The sequence below is a fragment of the Osmerus eperlanus genome, chromosome 3 (genome assembly GCF_963692335.1).
Source record: "Osmerus eperlanus chromosome 3, fOsmEpe2.1, whole genome shotgun sequence".
NCBI classification, from domain to species: Eukaryota; Metazoa; Chordata; class Actinopteri; order Osmeriformes; family Osmeridae; genus Osmerus; species Osmerus eperlanus.
In genome coordinates, this window is record NC_085020.1 from 17,547,741 (window position 1) to 17,572,329 (window position 24,589).

Genomic DNA, 24,589 nt, shown 5'->3' on the forward strand with positions numbered 1-24,589 from the left:
CTCGGGGACCGACGCGATACGTGCTTGTTCTGTTCCGGCGCGCTCCCCGCTGCGTTGCTCACTCTCAGATGTGCACGGCTCAGGTGAAGGGCGGGCTGCCTCCAGCGAGCGAGCGAGAGTGCGTGCGCGCGTTTGCGAGAGCGTGTGTGATCTCCGGGTTTGACAAGTGGTTTGACGAGTGACACGGCACCAGAGGCAGGGAAGACGTTTAGGGAACGGCTTCTCGTCCCACCTCACGGCAGCTTGTGGGTGGCGGGGGGGATACGAGCTGCTAGCGAAGCAACAGCTCTGCTAGCGTGGTTCACATAGATCGTAGTACACAACTCATGATGGGGGGGTGGGGGGAGGCAAACCTGCTCAATCCTCCACCTCCCTCCCCCTCCTCTCCTCCTTCCTATCCCATCTCTTCGACTCCCCTCCCTCTCCTGTACCCCGCATCTCTCTCATGTCTGTTCCTCCTCCCCTCCCCTGCCCCTCCTCCTCTCCCTGCGATTTCCAGGCCACGTAGCAGAGTAGAGTGTGGCCCAGTCCTCTGCCAGTACAAACACAGCCCCGTAACAGGAGAGTGGACGGGCACAAAGACAACCTCTCTGTTCTCCTGAGCGATTTACCCCTCTCTCCCTCTCTCTCTCTCTTGCACTCTCTCTCTCTCTGCTTTAACCACAGCACATCTGGACCGAATGTGTAGGTCTGTGTGAACGTATGTCAGTGTGTGAGAGCATGTATGTGTGTGTGTGACTTTGTGTGCACTCCGTTTCGAAAGGTATAAGCACCGCATCTGACTCGCCGACTAGCCAGTGTATCTACAACAATGGTCAAATCTCATCCACTGAGCGACTCCTTATTGCTCTCTCTCTCTCTCTCTCTCTCTCTCCTCTCTCTCTCTCTCTCTCTCTCTTCTCTCTCTCTCTCTCTCTCTCTCTCTCTCTCTCTCTCTCTCTCTCTCCTCTCTCTCTCTCTCTCTCTCTCTCTCTCTCTCTCTCTCTCTCTCTCTCTCTCTCTCGTCTGGTCCCTCCACCCATCACACACCTGCTACAACGTTGAACGTTCCAGAACAACGTGATCAGAGCCCCTTCAGCACTTCCCCTAAACTCTCTGACCTTTCTCTCACCTCTTGCCCTCACAGGACACCTGACACTGAACACACACACACAGACGTGTCTTTGACGAGCGTGGTGCTTTGGCAGGGATCATCTCAGTTCTGGGGGAGGGGCAGGCTGTGTTTTCTGGGTAAGGCAGCTCACATACCTGCTTGTGATTCTTGGCAGGCTGGCTGGGAGTTTCTCTCAACTCCAGAGGCCCTCTGACATCCACACACACACACACACACACACACACACACGCACACACACATCCACAACAAGCACGCAGACATCCACACACACACACACGCACGCACACATCCACACAAGCACGCAGACATCAATGCGCACTCACACGTTCACGAGCACGCACACACATACACACACAGCCATATTTAAATCGCTGGGCTGATCCCAAGTGGTCCGTCTGCCAAATCTGTGTGTGTGTGTGTGTGTGTGTGTGTGTGTGTGTCACTGTAACTTGACTGTCCCCTCCACTAACAATATGTGCATTCAACTTAGGACACATATTGGATGACAGTCCGATGCATAATTCATGCTAACCTTAAAACTCTGATCCGAGGCCAGTGCATTTCACTTTCACCGTGATTATATAAATAGTCACGATATAGAATCGCACACAGAAGGCTATACAGTAAACCATTTACAATTGGCCATATACTGTACATGTAAGGTGCTAATGATAAAGTAACAATATAGTGCCTGTGCGCATGCACGCTCTATCGCCATGCTAAGGACAACTCCCTGAGAGAATTCTAGTGAGCTGCATGGCACACACCAATCTGATAGCTCAGTAAGTGTGTGTGCGTGGGACACAGTGTGTCAGATGTGTTACTCTCCTTCACTGCTCTCTGCAGGTGTAAAGCCTGACCTGTAACTAATAGAACTGTTGGAAGTCTTTCAGAGAAAATGTTTGTGTGTGTGTGTGTGGTGTGTGTGTCGCTGTGTAACTAGACAGGGTTGTGAATGACTCGGAGAACATATATCCCCTATTTTGACGATCTGAAACGCAAGTACCAAACCGCAAAGCGCAAGTAACTTTGTGGGCGGGACTCCGGCTCGGTGGCTATTTTGCCGGCGGGATAAATGACTTTGCGCCTGGCGCAAATCTAAAATGGGTAGGTCCGAAGTAGCTACATTACTAATGGGTGTGGTTTGGGCGTAACGTGCAATAAACCAATCAGAGCGTCATCTCACATTCCCTTTAAGAGCAGCGCTTGTTCCATGGCGGATTGCTATTATAACGGCGGATTGCCAGGCGCACGCCAGGAGCGGTTCACAGCCAAGGAGACCGACGTTCTAGTCAGGGCCGTAACAGATAGACAAGTGACATTGTATGGGAAAGGCAGAGCAGTTTTCTCATTGCACTAAATTGCACGCTCATGCTGCTCATTCAAATTCTTATTCTTATTTTTATATAGCCTACCCTATATTTTATTTTTTTTATTGTTTGGTTCTAGGAATTAGTTTAACTATTGTACTTTTTTACTTAATTTAAGACCCGTATATGTTTATTGTTTGCACCTTCCTGCCACAGTAAATTCAGTGTTTGTGTAACAGGCTACATGGCGAATTCTGATTCTGATGGAGATGGGAGAAGAAACCCACCCAAATTAGCTTCGGTTAAACAGGCGTGGGAGAAAATTGGCACAATTGTTACAATCATGTTCACATACATAGAGATTTCTCATGAAAATATCTTTATAATCATTGAAGAAATGTAACACGCCATAAATCAAAACAATGTAAAGTAGCTTCGCAGAAAGAAGACCCTGGCCTCGCCAGCAGTGTGCACGGACCAAGCTTGCGCCCTTAAAATAGCATCTGAATAATGCGCCATTGACTTTAGACCACGTTTTCCTGGTCAGTGGCGGAATTGTTTTTCGGAAACTGCAAAATAGCACCAGGGAACGTTTGCGCCGGAACACGCCTCCTTTTTCGCTGAACCGCCCACGGGAGCGCAAGGTTATTTCGACGTGCGTCTGTGGAGGGAAAAGTCAGCTTTGCGTCGAGTGCAAACTAGGAATGATACTTGCGTCGTTGACAAAGTCAATTGCGCTGGGTGCAAGATCGGGCCCATAATCATTTGGCGACATGCGGATAACTACAGGTGCATTTCTGTGCTCTTTACTTTCATATCCAAACATCAAATAAATAAGATACAGTATATTATTATTATCATTATATGAACATATTGCTGTAAAACGATTATTTCCAAATTGTTATGTAAGATGAAGCCAGCAGATGTGTGTGTGAGTATTTGATGGTTGCGTGCATTTGTGTTGACGTTTGCTGGTACACTCGCAAGCAGCGATTAAGTTTGCCATGACAACGGCACAGCAGGCTTGTCGCCTTGCCAACCGATGCCAGGCCTCAATGCTGCCCCTACTCTGCCCACCAGACAGACGGAGAAAGAGGGGGGAGGGAGAGAGAGAGAGAGAGAGAGAGAGAGAGAGAGAGAGAGAGAGAGGAGAGAAAGAGAGGACAGAGATAAAGGACAGAGGAGAGAAGAGAAGAAATGAGAGACAAAGATAGAGAAACTGAGAGAGAATGAGGAAAAGGAAAGAGAGACAGAGAGAGAGAGAGAGAGAGAGAGAGAGAGAGAGAGAGAGAGAGAGAGAGAGAGAAGAAAGAAAGAAAAAGAAAAAAAAAGAGAGAGAGACAGAAGCAGAGAGGCGCTGAGGGCATGCTAACTGCCATGCTGAACCCTGGTAGGAGGGTAGGGGGGAGGATGGGAGGAGGGGGAGGAGGAGAGGTGAGGAGAGAGGGGGCAGTCACCATGGGGGAGGGGGAGGGGGAGAGGGAGGAGGGCAGCGGAGAAGCGGAGGATAGTCGCCCTGAGCCTGCTAACTGTCACCACCAACCCAGGAGGAGAGGAGGAGGAAGGAGGGAGAGAGGGAGGGCAAGACAAGCCTGACCGCTCTAACACTCTCACACATCTCATCATATCTGTAAGAACAGTGGGGAGGAGAAGGGGGGGGGCAGCTAACACCCTGTAGCGGAGCTGACGGCTACACCTGTCCCCGCCCCCCCGCCCCCTGTTCCCCCCCCCCCCCCCCTCTCTCCGAAGGGGTCTCGAGGGTTCAGATCGTTTGTATCCCGTCCTCTCTCGTTCTCTCTGCGTCTGTGTGCCACTCCCCCCTGACTCCCCCCCCCAATACCACCACCACCTCCTGCGCGCCCCCCCTCCCCCCTCCCCACCACCACCGTCACCCCCGCCGCCACCGTAGAGATCCTCTCCTAATCCCTGGAAGTTTGGGACTAATGAACTAACTGCTGTGCCGTCTCCACGGCGCCTGCTCCCAAACTATACTGTACTTCACACTCCATTTCCTCTCCAGATGGCCCGGTGGCAAGGCCTAGACTGCAGGGAGCACCTCACACACACACACGCACGCACACACACATGTTTAGATACACACACATGCACACTCACACATGCACGCATTCAGACTCACACACATACACGCACACTTGAATACACAAACATATCACGGTACACAACTCATACGAACAGACGCACAAAGACTATGCACACACACAGAGGCACAAATAAGAAACGCGCCGAACATAAACAGACACCATTTCGTACACACACAAACACAAACACACACACACTCACACGCATACATCCAATAAGCCCTGGTCTCAGAGCAGCTCTCTCACTGAAGTGTGAAAGTGGACAGAGGTCATATTTGTTTGTGTAAAAGCAATTGGAGTGTGCATATGTGCGTGTGTGAAATCTTATACACTCCCTCACACACACACCGACCCCCATGGATATCAAGGATGAAATGACATAGCTCCCAAGAGCCAGAGGGAGGGGGGAGACAAAGAGGGCCTTTTTATCGTAAACTTTACAACACACTTTTACGTTACAAAGTGAGATCAATTACACACAATGCTAGTTGTGTGTCGTATGGGTGATTCCTTCAAAGCTAACAGATGACCAGGACTGAACATGGCTGGAGACCCATTGTGTCTCACCTGACCAGAGAAAGGGTCAGCTAACAGGATTATCAGGCCAGGCAGTCGCTGGAGGTCAATACAGTGTATAGGCCTGGCTATGTGCTTTTCATGTGCCTTAGGGCTGGTAGGGCTGTAAGGTTGGCTGTGGGACTGTTGATATATCTACCCCCAATGCCATTTTTACCTGTCAGAGACATATGGGCGGGCACACACACACACACACACACACACACACACACACACACACACACACACACACACAAACACACACACACACACACACACACACACACACACACACACACACACACACTCAACAGATGTGTTTAGAGCTGTAACAGCCTACATGCAACCAACAAGCATTGCAAATCCCAACATGAGTATTGGAGAGGATGTATTTTTAAAACATTACTCATCTTTCAGGTTTTTGTCTGTCTCATCTCTCGCTCTCTCTCTCCATCTCTCCCTCTCTTTCCCTCCCTCTCCCTGTCTCTCAGATTCGACGGACATGGAGACATTAGTCTGTCACTTTCTGTGCGTGACAGACTCACAGACTCACTCTTCACATCACATCTCCTCGAGAATGGCTGCTTGAATTTGTCTCTCTCTCTCTCTCTCCGCCTCCGTCCCCTCTCCCTCTGTCCTTCTCCATGCTCCCATCTCCTCCTCTTGCCCTTTCCACCCGCCTCCCTTCCCCATCGCCCTCATGCTCTCTTCCCCTCCCCCCCTCCCTCCCTCCCTCCATCTTCTCATCCCTCCCTCCTTCCCCCCTCCCTCCCTCCATCTCCTCATCCATCCCTCCCTCCCCCCCTCCCTCCCTCCATCTTCTCATCCCTCCCTCCCTCCCCCCTCCCTCCCTCCATCTTCTCATCCCTCCCTCCCTCCCCCCTCCCTCCATCTCCTCATCCCTCCCTCCATCTCCTCATCCCTCCCTCATCCCTCCCTCCCTCCATCTCCTCATCCCTCCCTCCCTCCCTCCTTCCCCCCCTCCCTCCCTCCATCTTCTCATCCCTCCCTCCCCCCCTCCCTCCATCTTCTCATCCCTCCCTCCGTCCCCCCTCCCTCCCTCCGTCCATCTCCTCATCCCTCCCTCCCCCCTCCCTCCCTCCATCTCCTCATCCCTCCCTCCCTCCCCCCTCCATCTCCTCATCCCTCCCTCCCTCCCCCCCTCCCCTCTCTCCTCCATTCTCGCCCTCCCTCCCTTGCCTCCTACACCCCCCCCCCCCCACCTTCCCTCCCTCTCTCTCCAGAAGTGAGACGTAAGGGCTGTCCGTCGGCTCTGACAGGGAGAAGGCAGTTTCTGTCAGGATTCCAGCTTGCTGCCCGTCACTCAGTCCCACATGCCATTGTCCTCCCCCAGGAACCCCCCCAGCTCCGTCCCTGGTCTTCTCTCTCCCTCCCTCACAACCTTTGTTACTCTCACGCTCTGCTCGGGACAGGTCCGTGTGCCCTCCGACCAATCCCGATTTCACGGGGCATGCCGCCCGGACCAATGGTGGACGGCTAGCGGGGGCGGGAAGAGAATGCTCTCAAACCTGCTGTGGGTGCGTTTGTCTCTCTCTCTCTGTGTGTGTGTGTGTGTGTCAGAGAGAGAGAGCGAGTGGGTGTGTTTTTGTGTACGTGAGCGAGAGAGAGGATGTGTGTGTGTGTGTTTGACTGTGAGTATGTGTATGGATGTGTTTGACTGTGTGTGTGTGTGTGTGTGTGACTGTGTGTATGTGCACGGGCGTGTGTGTCTGTGTGTATGTGTGTGTGTGTGACAGTGCGTAAGTGCGTATGTGTCACTGTGTTTATGTGTTTGAGTCCCTGTGACTGTATGTATATGTGTGTGACTGTGTGTGTGCGTGCGTGTGTGAGTGAGTGAGTGTGTGTGTGTGACTGTGTGTATGCACGCCTTTAACCTGCTGCATCTGCTGGCTTCCTGTGGCGGGCCCAGTGGGGTGTGGTCACCTTGTTTTAAAGGCCCATGATTGGGGGAGGGGGGAGGGGCTATTCCGCCATTGTGCCTCCACAATGGGGTGAAACGCGCTTGTTTTAAGCAGCTCAGAGATACGCCTGCTTTCAGTCATTAAGGCCTAGCACCTGTCTGAGCCAGAGAGCTGGACTGTGACGAGCGTGCGTGTGTGTGCGTGTGTGTCCTACCTTCTTGCTCAGTGCCACCCCGTCCTCGCAGTCGAGGACGGCACAGTCCAGGTCGAGCGAGGCCAGCTTGCGCAGCTTCCTGTCGTCGTTGCCGGGGCAGTAGAGCACGGCGCGTCGGGGGACGTACTTGGGGGAGTAGGCCGAGTGGTCCCGACGTGCTGGGACACACCTCTGGCCCCGCACAGACAGGAGCCATCCAGCTGCCCTGACACACACACACACACACACACACACAGGTGAGTTTAGCGTTTGAATGTTCCGTAACGTTCTTTTCGTGCGAATACGTTTGCGTTTCACTCACAAGACACGATAAAGTTCAAGCTAGTCAGCTCGGGTCTATACTTTTCCGGAACATTTGAGTTTTTTTGTTGTCGTGCCTGGTAGAAGGATGGTAGTCCTGCTGTAGCATTTAGCCCTGTGTGAGGATCTCTGCTCTGCTTTGAGATTCTTTTCAAATGGGGGGGGGGGGGGGGGGTGGAATGTTGATCTAGGCTGCTTTGGAAACCTATTATCAATGGCAGTGCAAACACACACACACACACACACAAACAGACCCTGTTTTTATGCGTACACTAGCGGGGGCAGAACAATTAAAGTTTGGCCAACAGCAGATCAGTATAGCGCTTCCTGTTAATGATAACTGGATCACAGGCTGTCTGGAGACAACAGGAGAAAGGCTTAGTCTCCACACACACACTCTCCACACCAAACACACACTATACACCTCACACACTCTCCACACCAAACACACACTATACACCTCACACACTCTCCACACCAAACACACACTATACACCTCACACACTCACACACAATCTCTCTCACACAGGGTAGTGAAATTACTGTTTATTGATTGTGCCTCCTAGAAGTTAGAACATGGCTCATCACTTACCCACCCACAGTCCCCCCCCACACACACACACGCACGCACGCACACAGAAAAAAAAAGCACACACCAACGCACACGCACACACATTTAAAAATGTACCCACCAACCTGCACACACACACACACAAACACACACATCAATAAGCGCAATTAAGGCACACATCTTAACCCTTGTGCTGCCTTCGGGTCACATGACCCCAAGGTTCATAACGAACCATCGTTGCGTTTTACCCAATTTTACCCAATACAAAAATAAATAAAAATAATTGTATTTTTACCTTCGCAATGTGGGGGGTCTGAGACAGCCCAACGGTTAAAAGAAAATGCTTCACTGTGTTTTTGTATGCGGTAAAGTTGTCGCAATACGACGGTGGGTCACAATGACTGATGGGTCAGAATGACCCGAAGATAACACAAGGGTTAATGATTTGTTCTGTGGATTTGACTGCTCTGACAATTAGCACTAAAGCGTGGCCTAAATGATTGGGATGGCCAGTGTCTAATTACATAGGAAACACATCTCACCTGTCACTGCGGCTCCACAGGCCCCCTGCCCTGCCACCTATCATATCTATAGATCACAGCGAGGAAGGGGGGTGGCAAAAAAAAAGAAGGAAGGGGGGGGGGGGCGTTCCCCTTTGTAAAAGAAAAAAAGAAAAATAAGAGAGGGATCTGAAGCCTTCTCTTTTCTCCTCTTTTGTTCTCTAAAGGGGCCGGAGTCATCTCAATAGCCACTTAATCCTGTCAACTAGGCGTTAGACACACACACAAACACACAAGCCCTCCAGTATCAATCAAGGCCTTAAAGCAAGCCCAGATGATGCAGCTCCATCCAGGCTGTTGGGGGGGGGGCGGGCGTCTCTTGTGGCCACCCTGTTTACAGTGGGTGGCCACAGACAGCAGTCCTGCGCCGGGATGAGAGCGCCGGGATGAGAGTGCTGGGATGAGAGCGCCGGGATTAGAGCGCCGGGATGAGAGCGCCGGGATGAGAGCGCTGGAATGAGAGCGCCGGGATGAAAACGCCGGGATGAAAACGCCGGGATGAGAGCGCCGGGATGAGAGCGCCGGGATGAGAGCGCCGAGATGAGAGCGCCGGGATGAGGGGCAGGCAAGCGGACGACTAAACGGGAAGGCGGGGGACAGAGAGCAAGGGGGCAGCGGGGGGTGGGAACGGACACACCAAAAAAGAAGCAAAAAAATAATAAGCTAACAGGGAAATTTCAAAAGGAAAATAGGGATGTAAGTGGAGGGAAGGGCACAGTGGTGGTGGGGGGGGGGGCAGGGGGGCAGAGGAGGGGGCTGTTGAGACTCAAATGAAGTCCTCTCTATTCAGTGCAGACAGCTCCAGGGTGAATGGTAAAAAGGCATTTTAAAGTGCCCACTTGAAAGGCAAATAAATTAGAATGGAAGTGGAGGTGGTGGGAAGAGTGGGGGGGGGCGCTTACACGAAGACGGTATCGGTAATTAAAGACTAGATTTCATAAAAAAGGAGAGGGGGGGGAGAGAGGGAGGGAGAGGCACCTTAATGAAAGAGTGGTGAGAGAGGGAGCGAGGGCTGGAGAAGGGGGAGAGCGAGAGAGAGCGAGAGAGGAACGGACAGTTTAGCTGACATTGTAACCAGAGGTCAGGTAGAGAAAGCACGTTCAGCATTTCTCTCCTCTAATTGGGGATAATGGGGAGTCAGGTGGCTGAGCGGTGAGGGAATCGGGCTAGTAATCCGAAGGTTGCCAGTTCGATTCCCGGTCAAGCCAACTGACGTTGTGTCCTTGGGCAAGGCACTTCACCCTACTTGCCTCGGGGGAATGTCCCTGTACTTACTGTAAGTCGCTCTGGATAAGAGCGTCTGCTAAATGACTAAATGTAATTGTAAATGTAATTCTACCTCTCTGACCCTTTCTCCTCCTTTACTCTTGGCAGGGGGTCTCATTCTACAGTAACCTGGGGGACTGGTGGGTTGAAGAAGGGGCAAGACAGGTCAGTGAGAGAGAGAGAGAGAGAGAGAGAGAGAGAGAGAGAGAGAGAGAGAGAGAGAGAGAGAGAGAGACGTACAGAGACGGACAGGCATGCACCATCCAGCCATTGTTAGACAGTGGTAAAAAACAAAACAAAACAAAAAACAGTGTGTGTCTGACATACAGTGCACAGGTGAGATATCAGTGAGGGGATACCAGTCAGAAAAGGTGAGCATACAATCACCCGAAAAGCAGATGTTTCTGCCCAGACACAGCATGTGATTTGTGTCAGAAAGCCCAGTTGAATAGACTGAATCTGGCATCGCTCTGGCCTGGATTTGGCATTGTTATGGTCCAAGTCTAGCCTCAATCTGGACTGGAACTGGCCTGGACGTGGCATGGATCAAGCCTGGACCTACCTAGCTTGAATCTGATCTGTGTGTGTGTGTGTGTGTGTGTGTGTGTGTGTGTGTGTAGGCATTACGCCAGGCTACAGCAGAGGTATGGCTGTCCATATGGTGGATACAGCTCCTCCATATAGGACTATATGGAGGAGCTGTATCCACCAACAGCCTGAAGAACATCAACCTAACACAACTCCTGCTCAGCCCTGCGCTCCTCAACCACACACTGCAGTAGTCTAGCTTCCACTGAGAGGTAAGCTATGCTGTAGGTAGGTACCTGGGACCTGAGGCATAATAACTTTGCAGTTTTAGCAGAGCTTTGACTCGATTCAATGAAGCCGCGTATTCCTAAGAGAGAGGTGAGTTGTGAACATGCAACGTGGATTCTGGTTCACATATCAGGACAAGACAGATGGCTCACATACCTGCTGTCTCACAGGAATGCTGTCTGACAGGACTGCTGTCTGACAGGACTGCTGTCTCACATACCTGCTGTCTCACAGGACTGCTGTCTCACAGGACTGCTGTCTCACAGGACTGCTGTCTCACATACCTGCTGTCTTGCATACCTGCTGTCTGACAGGACTGCTGTCTCACATACCTGCTGTCTTGCATACCTGCTGTCTGACAGGACTGCTGTCTCACATACCTGCTGTCTTGCATACCTGCTGTCTGACAGGACTACTGTCTCACATACCTGCTGTCTCACAGGACTGCTGCCTCACATACCTGCTGTCTGACAGGACTGCTGTCTCACACACCTGCTCTTTCACAGGACTGCTGTCTCACAGGACTGCTGTCTCACATACCTGCTGTCTGACAGGACTGCTGTCTCACATACCTGCTGTCTGACAGGACTGCTGTCTCACATACCTGCTGTCTCACATACCTGCTGTTTGACAGGACTGCTGTCTCACAGGACTGCTGTCTCACATACCTGCTGTCTGACAGGACTGCTGTCTCACATACCTGCTGTCTCACATACCTGCTGTCTGACAGGACTGCTGTCTGACAGGACTGCTGTCTCATATACCTGCTGTCTGACAGGACTGCTGTCTCACATACTTGCTGTCTGACAGGACTGCTGTCTGACAGGACTGCTGTCTCACATACCTGCTGTCTGACAGGACTGCTGTCTGACAGGACTGCTGTCTCACATACCTGCTGTCTGACATACCTGCTGTCTGACAGGACTGCTGTCTGACAGGACTGCTGTCTCACATACCTGCTGTCTCATATACCTGCTGTCTGACAGGACTGCTGTCTCACATACCTGCTGTCTGACATACCTGCTGTCTGACAGGACTGCTGTCTCACATACCTGCTGTCTGACAGGACTGCTGTCTCACATACCTGCTGTCTCATATACCTGCTGTCTGACAGGACTGCTGTCTCACATACCTGCTGTCTGACATACCTGCTGTCTGACAGGACTGCTGTCTCACATACCTGCTGTCTCATATACCTGCTGTCTGACAGGACTGCTGTCTCACATACCTGCTGTCTGACATACCTGCTGTCTGACAGGACTGCTGTCTCACATACCTGCTGTCTGACAGGACTGCTGTCTGACAGGACTACTGTCTCACATACCTGCTGTCTCACAGGAATGCTGTCTGACAGGACTGCTGTCTGACAGGACTGCTGTCTCACATACCTGCTGTCTCACAGGACTGCTGTCTGACAGGACTGCTGTCTCACATACCTGCTGTCTTGCATACCTGCTGTCTGACAGGACTGCTGTCTCACATACCTGCTGTCTTGCATACCTGCTGTCTGACAGGACTGCTGTCTCACATACCTGCTCTGCTGCCTCACATACCTGCTGTCTGACAGGACTGCTGTCTCACACACCTGCTCTTTCACAGGACTGCTGTCTCACATACCTGCTGTCTGACAGGACTGCTGTCTCACATACCTGCTGTCTCACATACCTGCTGTTTGACAGGACTGCTGTCTCACAGGACTGCTGTCTCACATACCTGCTGTCTGACAGGACTGCTGTCTCACATACCTGCTGTCTCACATACCTGCTGTCTGACAGGACTGCTGTCTGACAGGACTGCTGTCTCATATACCTGCTGTCTGACAGGACTGCTGTCTCACATACTTGCTGTCTGACAGGACTGCTGTCTGACAGGACTGCTGTCTCACATACCTGCTGTCTGACAGGACTGCTGTCTGACAGGACTGCTGTCTCACATACCTGCTGTCTGACAGGACTGCTGTCTCACATACCTGCTGTCTGACAGGACTGCTGTCTGACAGGACTACTGTCTCACATACCTGCTGTCTGACAGGACTTCTGTCTCACATACCTGATGTCTGACAGGACTGCTGTCTGACAGGACTACTGTCTCACATACCTGCTGTCTGACAGGACTGCTGTCTCACATTCCTGCTGTCTGACAGGACTGCTGTCTGACAGGAATGCTGTCTCACATACCTGCTGTCTGACAGGACTGCTGTCTCACATACCTGCTGTCTGACAGGACTGCTGTCTGACAGGACTGCTGTCTCACATACCTGCTGTCTCATATACCTGCTGTCTGACAGGACTGCTGTCTCAGATACCTGCTGTCTGACAGGACTGCTGTCTCACATACCTGCTGTCTTGCATACCTGCTGTCTGACAGGACTGCTGTCTCACATACCTGCTGTCTTGCATACCTGCTGTCTGACAGGACTACTGTCTCACATACCTGCTGTCTGACAGGACTGCTGTCTCACATACCTGCTGTCTCACAGGACTGCTGTCTCACATACCTGCTGTCTCACAGGACTGCTGCCTCACATACCTGCTGTCTGACAGGACTGCTGTCTCACACACCTGCTCTTTCACAGGACTGCTGTCTCACAGGACTGCTGTCTCACATACCTGCTGTCTGACCGGACTGCTGTCTCACATACCTGCTGTCTGACAGGACTGCTGTCTCACATACCTGCTGTCTCACATACCTGCTGTTTGACAGGACTGCTGTCTCACAGGACTGCTGTCTCACATACCTGCTGTCTGACAGGACTGCTGTCTCACATACCTGCTGTCTCACATACCTGCTGTCTGACAGGACTGCTGCCTGACAGGACTGCTGTCTCATATACCTGCTGTCTGACAGGACTGCTGTCTCACATACTTGCTGTCTGACAGGACTGCTGTCTGACAGGACTGCTGTCTCACATACCTGCTGTCTCACATACCTGCTGTCTGACAGGACTGCTGTCTGACAGGACTGCTGTCTCATATACCTGCTGTCTGACAGGACTGCTGTCTCACATACTTGCTGTCTGACAGGACTGCTGTCTGACAGGACTGCTGTCTCACATACCTGCTGTCTGACAGGACTGCTGTCTGACAGGACTGCTGTCTCACATACCTGCTGTCTGACAGGACTGCTGTCTGACAGGACTACTGTCTCACATACCTGCTGTCTGACAGGACTTCTGTCTCACATACCTGATGTCTGACAGGACTGCTGTCTGACAGGACTACTGTCTCACATACCTGCTGTCTGACAGGACTGCTGTCTCACATTCCTGCTGTCTGACAGGACTGCTGTCTGACAGGAATGCTGTCTCACATACCTGCTGTCTGACAGGACTGCTGTCTCACATACCTGCTGTCTGACAGGACTGCTGTCTGACAGGACTGCTGTCTCACATACCTGCTGTCTCATATACCTGCTGTCTGACAGGACTGCTGTCTCACATACCTGCTGTCTCACATACCTGCTGTCTGACAGGACTGCTGTCTCAGATACCTGCTGTCTGACAGGACTGCTGTCTCACATACCTGCTGTCTTGCATACCTGCTGTCTGACAGGACTGCTGTCTCACATACCTGCTGTCTTGCATACCTGCTGTCTGACAGGACTACTGTCTCACATACCTGCTGTCTGACAGGACTGCTGTCTCACATACCTGCTGTCTCACAGGACTGCTGTCTCACATACCTGCTGTCTCACAGGACTGCTGCCTCACATACCTGCTGTCTGACAGGACTGCTGTCTCACACACCTGCTCTTTCACAGGACTGCTGTCTCACAGGACTGCTGTCTCACATACCTGCTGTCTGACCGGACTGCTGTCTCACATACCTGCTGTCTGACAGGACTGCTGTCTCACATACCTGCTGTCTCACATACCTGCTGTTTGACAGGACTGCTGTCTCACAGGACTGCTGTCTCACATACCTGCTGTCTGACAGGACTGCTGTCTCACATACCTGCTGTCTCACATACCTGCTGTCTGACAGGACTGCTGCCTGACAGGACTGCTGTCTCATATACCTGCTGTCTGACAGGACTGCTGTCTCACATACTTGCTGTCTGACAGGACTGCTGTCTGACAGGACTGCTGTCTCACATACCTGCTGTCTGACAGGACTGCTGCCTGACAGGACTGCTGTCTCACATACCTGCTGTCTGACATACCTGCTGTCTGACAGGACTGCTGTCTGACAGGACTGCTGTCTCACATACCTGCTGTCTCATATACCTGCTGTCTGACAGGACTGCTGTCTCACATACCTGCTGTCTGACATACCTGCTGTCTGACAGGACTGCTGTCTCACATACCTGCTGTCTGACAGGGCTGCTGTCTGACAGGACTACTGTCTCACATACCTGCTGTCTGACAGGACTGCTGTCTCACATACCTGATGTCTGACAGGACTGCTGTCTGACAGGACTACTGTCTCACATACCTGCTGTCTGACACGACTGCTGTCTCACATTCCTGCTGTCTGACAGGACTGCTGTCTGACAGGAATGCTGTCTCACATACCTGCTGTCTGACAGGACTGCTGTCTCACATACCTGCTGTCTCACATACCTGCTGTTTGACAGGACTGCTGTCTCACAGGACTGCTGTCTCACATACCTGCTGTTTGACAGGACTGCTGTCTCACAGGACTGCTGTCTCACAGGACTGCTGTCTCACATATCTGCTGTCTGACAGGACTGCTGTCTGACAGGACTGCTGTCTCATATACCTGCTGTCTGACAGGACTGCTGTCTCACAGGACTGCTGTCTCACATACCTGCTGTCTGACAGGACTGCTGTCTCACATACCTGCTGTCTGACAGGACTGCTGTCTGACAGGACTACTGTCTCACATACCTGCTGTCTGACAGGACTGCTGTCTCACATACCTGCTGTCTGACAGGACTGCTGTCTGACAGAAGGACCAGGTTACTGTCCACATCTGGTAAATGTTCCATCAGAGCCTGTTGCTGACAGTGCTGAGAACTATCAGCAGGAACGGGATGAGCTGGAAGTTCTCCTCCAGAGAGAGACCTACTCTTTAAACTTTAAATTTTTGTACTCGCTGTGATATATTGTTGGGTGTGCTTTGCCTTCGGCAAGGGCACAACCTTTGTTCTCTCACATATATATTATTGGGTGTGCTTTGCCTTCGGCAAGGCCACAACCTTTGTTCTCTCACATATATATTAATTTTATTTTTTGGTGTGCTTTGCCTTCGGCAAGGGCACAACCTTTGTTATCTCACATATATATTTATTATTATTTATTATTGTTTATTTTCGCCCCCCTAAGGATCAGTCAATATTTGGACTACATACACAACGGCGGTGTCAAAAGGTTTGTCTTGTTAGCAATTGCGTTGGTTGTATTTTTATTTACGTTCCGTTGCATGGTTTAAGTAGAAATTGCGCTTTTGTGGTGAAAAGTGAAGCTAACGGTGGCTAATTTGCTAGCCACAGTCACTGACGTTACTAACGTCACTACGTCACTAACGTCACGAAAACACGCGTGACTACCTGTACATTCGTTTCGCATCTGTTAACTTGGGGGATAGCTAGGCTAACTATAGCTTTACTGCAAGACAGCTGCAGAAACGCCACAAGCAAAGAGGCCAGGGTGATAACTATTTACTCATTTTACTTTGTGATGTGAAACACTTATGAAATGTAATGTACAATATTACGATATTATCAAGGAAGTAGGCCCACATCTACTTTCGGAAACGGTAGTCTACTATTTCACTGAAGCATTAGCATGACATTAGCCTCTGTTGCCCGGGCAACACACCACAGTGGTCTATGATGCATCTGTTTTCAATCGTTAAAATAAATATTCCTCACAAATACATTTTCTTTGTAGGATTTACTATGACATTACATTACAAGTAAACGATTTGTTGGTGAAATTATCATTACCTGTGGTTTCAAACCAGTGTTGCTCATTGCAACGCTGTAGCCTATGCGAGACACTACAAAAACATCTACTGTACAGTACACAGCTGTTTAGGAAGTCAAACGGCAAACATGTTCGGTGGGCCCCTTACTTAAATCAAAAGTCTTCCAATAGGTGAAACTATCTGACTACTAACCTGAACTTCATTGCCACAACCTAACCTTTGTCAATCTGTTCATGAAAATAATTAATTTCAGCCTAAACCGTACAACGGAACGTTTAATCGAATTCAACCAACGCAATCGCTACCAAGACGAACACAGCAGTAGTCTAGTACTGTACTGTAGTAGTACAATTTACCGGGGCAGCTTCTCCACACAGGGCTATATCGCATTTTGCGTTGTTACTGACAATGATCGCTACCAGTGAGCTTTTTATGAATGAGCGATTTTCCACTAAATAAATGTCAAGCTTATTTACGTTTTTGGGGGCATATTTTCAGTTAGCAGATGGTACTGTTTGAATCGCGATTCCATCTTCTGCTGCCGGTAACGTCGTAGAATAATCTTCAAAGGGGTTAATGAATGAATGCAATATGAGTAGCTAGGCTAAATGCCTGAAAATATCACGAGAAGGGAAAAACTTAAAATGACGTTTAAGTCATAGAGATTAGGTCAATTTTTAAACCGGTCTGCCATATTTATTCGTTTTGATTCAACGATGAGGCTGCCTCTTGCAGGGGAAATGAGAAGACATCTATTTCATTCTACACTTCACTCGTATTTTCAGTTGTAAATGAGCAGCAAAAAAAAATGCTTTTAAATCTGTCATCTTTATAAATAATAAGTATGCATTTTTATATAAAATATACAGAAATATCAGTTGTAAAAATGTAATTCAAAAACGGACCCCTGTGCAACCGACGCAAGCAAGCACACCCTACAATTTCCCCAGAAATTGTACCCTCTCTAGTTTTTATTATTGTTGTTTGCTTTTTCCACAGGTACACTTGCACTTATAGCGGTTCATGTTGTTTAATTGTAACTTGTTTAACTACATGCTCTTATGGTTCTTCCCTTTGGCACTTAATTTGGTTGTTCACAATGTGTGCTTCATGTTTTGGCTACTCGCAATGTTTTTGTGGCTATCTTGTTGTTATGATCAGTGACCTATGCACTTTGTAAAGCTCTCTCTTGGAAGTCGCTTTGGATAAAAGCGTCTGCTAAATGAATAAATGTAAATGTAATGTAATGTACTCTGCGGTCTGGCAGGGGAACAGGGAGTACCGTTAGTCTAAAACTAGGAGAACCACCTCACAGGCCTCCGTCGGCCATGTTTATTAACTCCCTGGCTTGAGAAGGATGTCATGAGCTATCGTCTAAGGTCTTGTCCCTGCACTGTCACAACAGTGTCACTGGCCTATTATATCTGTAGGCACTGTTCAGCCTAATCAAGTCTGCATGTTTTCTATTCAGGGCTATCAGGCACTCATTTGAAACGCTACTTCATAATGTTCGGTAACACACACACACACACACACACACACACACACACACACACACACACACACGCTCACACACTTTAGATTAATTTCGCCTGTATCGGCTATTTTCCTTTAGCAACCAAGCGCATGATTAATTCCTATTGGGGAATTCATTTGACAAGTAGTGGAATTAATTGCCAACAAAACCATTGCACAATAAAAATGGTAGTGCTTTATTTAGATGAGGGAAGTCTAAGTTCTGTATTGAATCAATATAAAGGTTAAAATGGTGAGCAATTTCTTGCCTTACCTCATGGCGTTCCACATCACTTCTGGATTTATACTGCAACTTTTTGCTGATTAGAAGACTATGACTCCAGTGCATTAGCATTGTGATATGCCTCATAAAACAACATTCAGACTTTTATTCAGAAAAGGAAAACTTAAACTAGACGATAAAAGCAAACATGGCAAATCCATTTCCACCAATTCTCACACTCCACAACAATAAACTCGGATTTTACCAGACCAGTGACGGGAGTGGTGGCCAAGCGTGCAGCAACCGTACTTCAAGTTCCATATCGTCCATCCAATACCCTCAATAAAACTACTGAGCAAGCTTATCATGAACTAATTTATTTGATTAGGGGATTAATCCAATGTTCAAGCAGCGCTCCTCTCAGCCCTGAATCTCATGGAGGCTAATAAGGAAAACGGTAGAACTACTGGCTAATATTAACAATGTAATATTCCCCTAAATTACCCAGAGGATCTGCTTGTAAAAGCAGGGGGCCATAAACGTTATTGCTACATTACAGTAGCGCTGGAAGCACAGGTCCTGTCCCCAGCATGGGCCCCGGACACACACACTACCTCACCGCCATACCACGCGATCTGGACGGCTTTACACCAACACACCCCTACATCTGGACAACATTCTCCCAGTAAACCACCAGATATGTTTTATATGTTTTATGGCCCCCACAGTACAAGTATGCAAGGCCGTAACATGACCAAATACTTATGCTCTCCTCCTTCCCCCCCCCCCGTCTTTTTTTTTGTTGAGAGGTTGTGATAACTGGGTCCGTGTGGCTGCGTTAGCTTAATGGTGGTTTTTAGTGGTCTGGGATATAATCGATGAGTGTGCGTTGCTGCGTTTATTTGCTGCTAGATGGAACTTGGGGGGAGGGGGGGGGGGTTGGCGGGGGGGGTTGGCGGTTAAGCAGAACAGGGGGCGGCAGAAGGTGGAGGGACGTAAAGATGGCGCCAAGTTTGCTCTCCTAGCAGCTGTCAACGGCATGTCCTACAGTGCCCCACTACCACAGCTCTGCAAGCCTCCTCTTCCCAGGGCCGACGGGGGGCGGGCTGGGGGGGTGGGGGAGCAGGGCCCACGGTCAGCTGTGTGCCCCATACAGCCGAGCAGCCACACGCGAGCTCCTCCTCACAAATCCCAAAACGCCCGACATCTTGGGAACAATTTGCCATGTAATCCGACAATGCCGCTGTTACCCTGCGAGGCGGCTCTCTCGGACATAACGCCAGCCTGCCGCAGACAACATGGCCGACTCGTAACAGTTCGACGGAACGCTAGTACGCATCCCTGTGTACAGAGTTCCCAAGCCAGCAAACCAGCTCACCAGGCAGAATGTCAGTGCGCACCGTCATCGTGTGACGGCAGACGCGACCCCGCGCGGGGTCGGACGGCGAACGGCGGTCAGCGGAGTTCGTCGACGGCGACGTTTAACGACGTGCTCCTTGGCAGGGAACCTCAGTCAGTTCACATCCTGGCTCCATTTTTTATCACTCTCCCCATCTCTCTCTCAGCCCCCAGATATATACATTCACCTGCATTTCACAGCCAGAAGCCGGGTCTAAAATGACGAAAGGAGAATGCGGGTAGACGTGTGCACGTTTCTCCTTTACCCCTTGGCTACTCACACAGTCTTTCATATGCAAACTACCTCCAGCAGTCTACAGCTGCTTTGCTTGGGAGAAATAAAGGGAGAAGTTGGGATAAATAAAGATGACTGAAGGAGGAGGAGAAGGGAGGGAGGGAGGAAGTAAATCAATGCTGCTGTGTATCAACAAACCTGGCTGTCCACTGCAAGCTGAGAGGAGGACGAGGAGGAAGATGAGGAGGAGGGAGATTTGAAGGTAAGGAGGGAGGAATAGAAAGGAGGCAGAGGGAGGGAGGGAGTAACAGCACAAGCAGGAGGAGTCGGAAGAGAAGAGCTGGGGGGAAGGTGTGAAACAAAATTAATAATAATATTTATCAGGTTTCCGTGACCCCCCTCCTGTCTCACACTTCCTCCTTTCTTGATGCACACGCACACACACACACACACAAAACATCCACGGCACAGGTCTCTGGCCCAGCTTGAGGCTGTGTTTGGTTCTCCACAGCCTCACGTCTCAAGACATGACCGACAGAGCGAGAAATCCTGCAGGACGAACAGGAACACTGAGACGGACAGCCCAGGGAACCAAATTTGTTCGTTTTTTTCACATTCTCTCTCCCTCCTTCCTCTTTTCTTCCCTGGCTCTCCTGTCTGAGTCAGCGCTGGGGGCGGCTGACCTCGCCCTCAGCCTCGCAGAGGTCTGGCCTCCCTTCTGGTCTCTCTCGTGGTGGCGTCCCACTGTCGTTTTATCGACACCCCTTTTCCTGGTACCGTTTCTTCCGGTGTGCCTCTATTCAACTCTTCTTTCCGCATGGTCCAACCTTCCACTCTTCCGGACCCCTCCCCCCATCCTCTCTCTCTCTTTCTCCCTCCTTCTCTCCCTCGCTCCCTCACCCCCATTTTCCCCCTTTTTGTCAATCCTGTTCCCCCCACCACCTCCCACGCAATATTTCCCCCCTCCCCATTCCTCAAACACGGCCTCATCCCTCTCTCCTTTCCCCTCTCCTCTCTTCCGTTTCCCCCCCCATCTCCAACCCCCCCCCAGCCCCCCAGGCCTCCATCCTCTCCCCTCCTCTCCTGTCTCATTAGTTTGGGGTTTGTATGCCTTAATCTGCTCCGCGAGGATCCAGTCATGGTGGCTTTTCTTCACCAGCCCATGTCTGTCCACCTGTTATCCACCCTCGGTCCCCTGCCCTCCTCTCCCCCCGCCTCGCACCCCTCTCACAATGCCTCCTGCCACAGTGGCAACCACAAACACACACCCTAACACATCCCCCTCCACAGACAGACACACACACGCAAACACAACCCCCTCCACAGACAACCACTCACACACACCGAGATAGAGACACACGCAAACCCAAACACATCCCCCCACACAGACAACCACTCACACACAGAGATAGAGACACACACACACACTAACACACACACACTAACACACACACACAGAGGGGAGATGTCTTTATTCAGGGTGCTGAGCAGGAAAAGGCAAAGAGTGAGAACTCAGGAGGACACAGCTTAAGGAAAAGTTTCCAAAAATACAGAAAAGAAAATCGTCTAAGACCATTACCTAACAGTTGTTCTCACGTCTGATAATTAGACTGAATGAATCGGACGGTATTTTTTAATAAGGCTGATTCATGGCCTGGTATCTTGATACCAGATAATGTTTTATCCTATTGTTTCATTACAGTCAATTTAAACAAACGTTCTATTACATTTATCAGCTAGTCACAATAAAAGTGGGAATAAAAGGTCAAGCAAGTCGTTTGGGGAGTGGGGGGGTGGGGAGGGTGGGCTTGCTTTTAACTTAGCATTTTTATTGACTCGGGCACAACAAAATAAGCTCTTTCTCTCTGAGTGTGCGCTCTGCAACAACCATTCAGGCCCTGTGAGCCCCATTGTAGCACTTAGAGGAGGATGAAAGGGGCCCCGGCGGTGAGGGGCCCCACAGAACAGCCCCCTCTGCCAGGCCACGACTGTTCTGGGCGCCGTGAAAGGAAGGATGGCCTCCTGAAGATAGAGGCCGGGGACAAAGACGCCAAAAGTGCTCATGGCGAAGACACGGCCGGGGAGAGCGGGGAGGAGCGGACGCTGGTCCAGGGGTCCAACTGCCTTTCTGCCTGTCTGCCTGTCTGTCTGCCTGTCTGCTTGTGTCCTCTCTCCCTATTTAAAAGGACAGTTCACCCCAAAATCCGAAAAATACATACATTTCCTCTGAACTGTAATGTCATTTGTCTATGTCGATTGTTTTGGTGTGAGTTGCAGAGTTTCTGAGATTTTAGCCGAAGTGATGTCTGCTTGCTCTCGACTATCTTGTGGTTTTCTGACATGCTCAAAGCGCAAAACCCCCCAAATACTTGAATAATATTTGAAAACAAAAACTCAACAGTAATGTCTATTCTTTTTCATGTAGGAACTATTTCTCTCTACCGAACGACACCCCTCCAACCGTATCAAAGCTCGGAAGGAAGCGCGCATCTACTCATGGACGACAGGCTCATGTTCGTGATACGGTTGGCAAGTGTAGTTCGGTAGAAAGAATATAGTACCTTCATGAAACTGCTAACAACAATTACATTTTATACGCATTTCAAATGCGTATAAAAAAATATGCCCAACAACTCACACCAAAACAATCTAGATGGATAAATAGCACTATGAGTAACAGTAAAAACATGCATTTGTGGGGTGAACGGTCCATCTCTCCCTTACTCCTTCCTCCAGTCACATCCCTCCACTTTTTTTTTTTTTTTGCAATTATACATCTTTAATTAAGACCACATTTGATCATATTTAATGCTATCTCTGTCTCTGCAAGTCATAAACCGAAACAGCGTTACCATTTATAAAAATCGGACCAAATTGCGACAACCCCATACTTCCAGGGTTCCTCTCAGAGAATCTTCTATCTGCAGGTAAGCTGCCCCCCCAGCCCCAGTCAGGCCCAAGACCCAGGCTCTAGCCCCGGGCCCTAGCCCACGACACCTCACTGCTACCCGGGAGCCCTTTCTGCCCCCATCAGGCCCTTCTGATGGATGGATCAATGTGGTAATTGATTAGTGATGTGGAGGTGGGGAGAAGTACACAGGTCAGACGTCAATAACGCCCCTGTGACAAAAGGTGACAGACATAAAATGTAGCAGTGGATAGCCCGAAGCCACAGATCTCACCATCAAAGACTGCCAGAGCCTGACACAGAGGCTGGGAGCTCTCCCAAGACCCTACCACCACCACCACCACCACCCCCCCCCCCCCGCCCCCCCTCCCTCTGTAAGTATCCTTTTCTCGTGGTAATGCCTTCAGTTAAACTGACAGGAAGCGTGATGGTAGCTACCGGTGGGCTCGCCTCCATAAAAGGAGCCGTAAAGCAAAGCCCCATAACAGGCTCGTCCAGAGATTCATTACCCTTCCCACGTAGCCCCACGGCCCGAGGGGGGGGGGGGGTGTAGCAGGTTATTGGGTGGGAAAGGGGGGGGGGGGGTGGCTGTGACGGTGATGGTAAGGAGGGAATTGGTCAGTTTGGGGGGGGGGGGGGTGGATGCTCCAGGAGGCTTTTTTGGGGGGGGGGTCCTTGCAATGACCCCCTTTATCCTCTCTCTAACCTCACTGGGACCTCAACGTGTGACCACAGGTCTCTTACCTAGCTCTGTGGCCCAGTCCCCAGCTAACCTGGCTAGCCCCTGACATAGGGGCTGGGTCAGGGGGTAAGATGAGGAGGCACTATGAGGAGGTTAGCTAAAGGAGGTAGGATGGTAAAGTAGGATTAGGAGGCAGGAAGAGGTAGGATGAAGGAGGTAGGATGAGGACACAGGAAGAGGAGATCAGATGAAGGGGTGAGGTCATGGGGAGGGGTGTAGGGGTGAGGGTATGGGGAGGGGCGTAGGGCTGAGGGGGTGAGGGGTGTAGGGGTGAGGATCTGTGGAGGGTGTAGGGGTGAGGGGGTGAGGGGTGTAGGTGTGAGGGGTGTAGGGGTGAGGGTATGGGGAGGGGCGTAGGGGTGAGGGGTGTAGGGGTGAGGGTATGGGGAGGGTAGGGGTGAGGGTATGGGGAGGGTGTAGGGGTGAGGGGTGTAGGGGTGAGGGTATGGGGAGGGTAGGGGTGAGGGTATGGGGAGGGTAGGGGTGAGGGTATGGGGAGGGTAGGGGTGAGGGTATGGGGAGGGTGTAGGGGTGAGGGTATGGGGAGTGAACATTTCAGGTAAGTTGACGCCTAGCAGACAAAATACGAGTGCATATTTGACTCTTAGACTCTTTCTCTCTCTCTCTAGTGAAAGAGAGAGGAGGGAGTGTGAGGGAAGGAAAGAGACAGAAAAGAACAGAGAAAGAGAGAGAGAAACAGAGGGAGGGAACAAAGACTGATTAGTGTTTGTTTTCAAGCAGCTCCTTGACCAATAAGAGTGCAGAGGCCCCAGCATGCACTGGGACATGCGTCCCAAACATCCCATAACACTCTCAGCCAGTCAAGTCTAGTCCTACACCCCCCCCCCCCTCTCCGCCAAAACCACTTCTCCCCCTCTCCCCAACACACACACACTCCTCCAGCGCAGTCAAAGCCCAGCAACATCGCTTGGCTCAAGGCCAGAACAGCT

At 50.5% G+C, this 24,589-nt stretch overlaps 1 protein-coding gene across 1 annotated transcript in view; it reads right to left on the reverse strand.

Moving 5' to 3' along the window:
• Positions 1-24,589, reverse strand: part of clybl (citrate lyase beta like) — a 60,234-nt gene that overhangs the window by 17,291 nt on the left and 18,354 nt on the right. Inside the window, 1 exon segment of the mRNA XM_062457520.1 lies at positions 7,215-7,419. Within this exon segment, the coding sequence (XP_062313504.1) occupies positions 7,215-7,419 (205 nt within the window).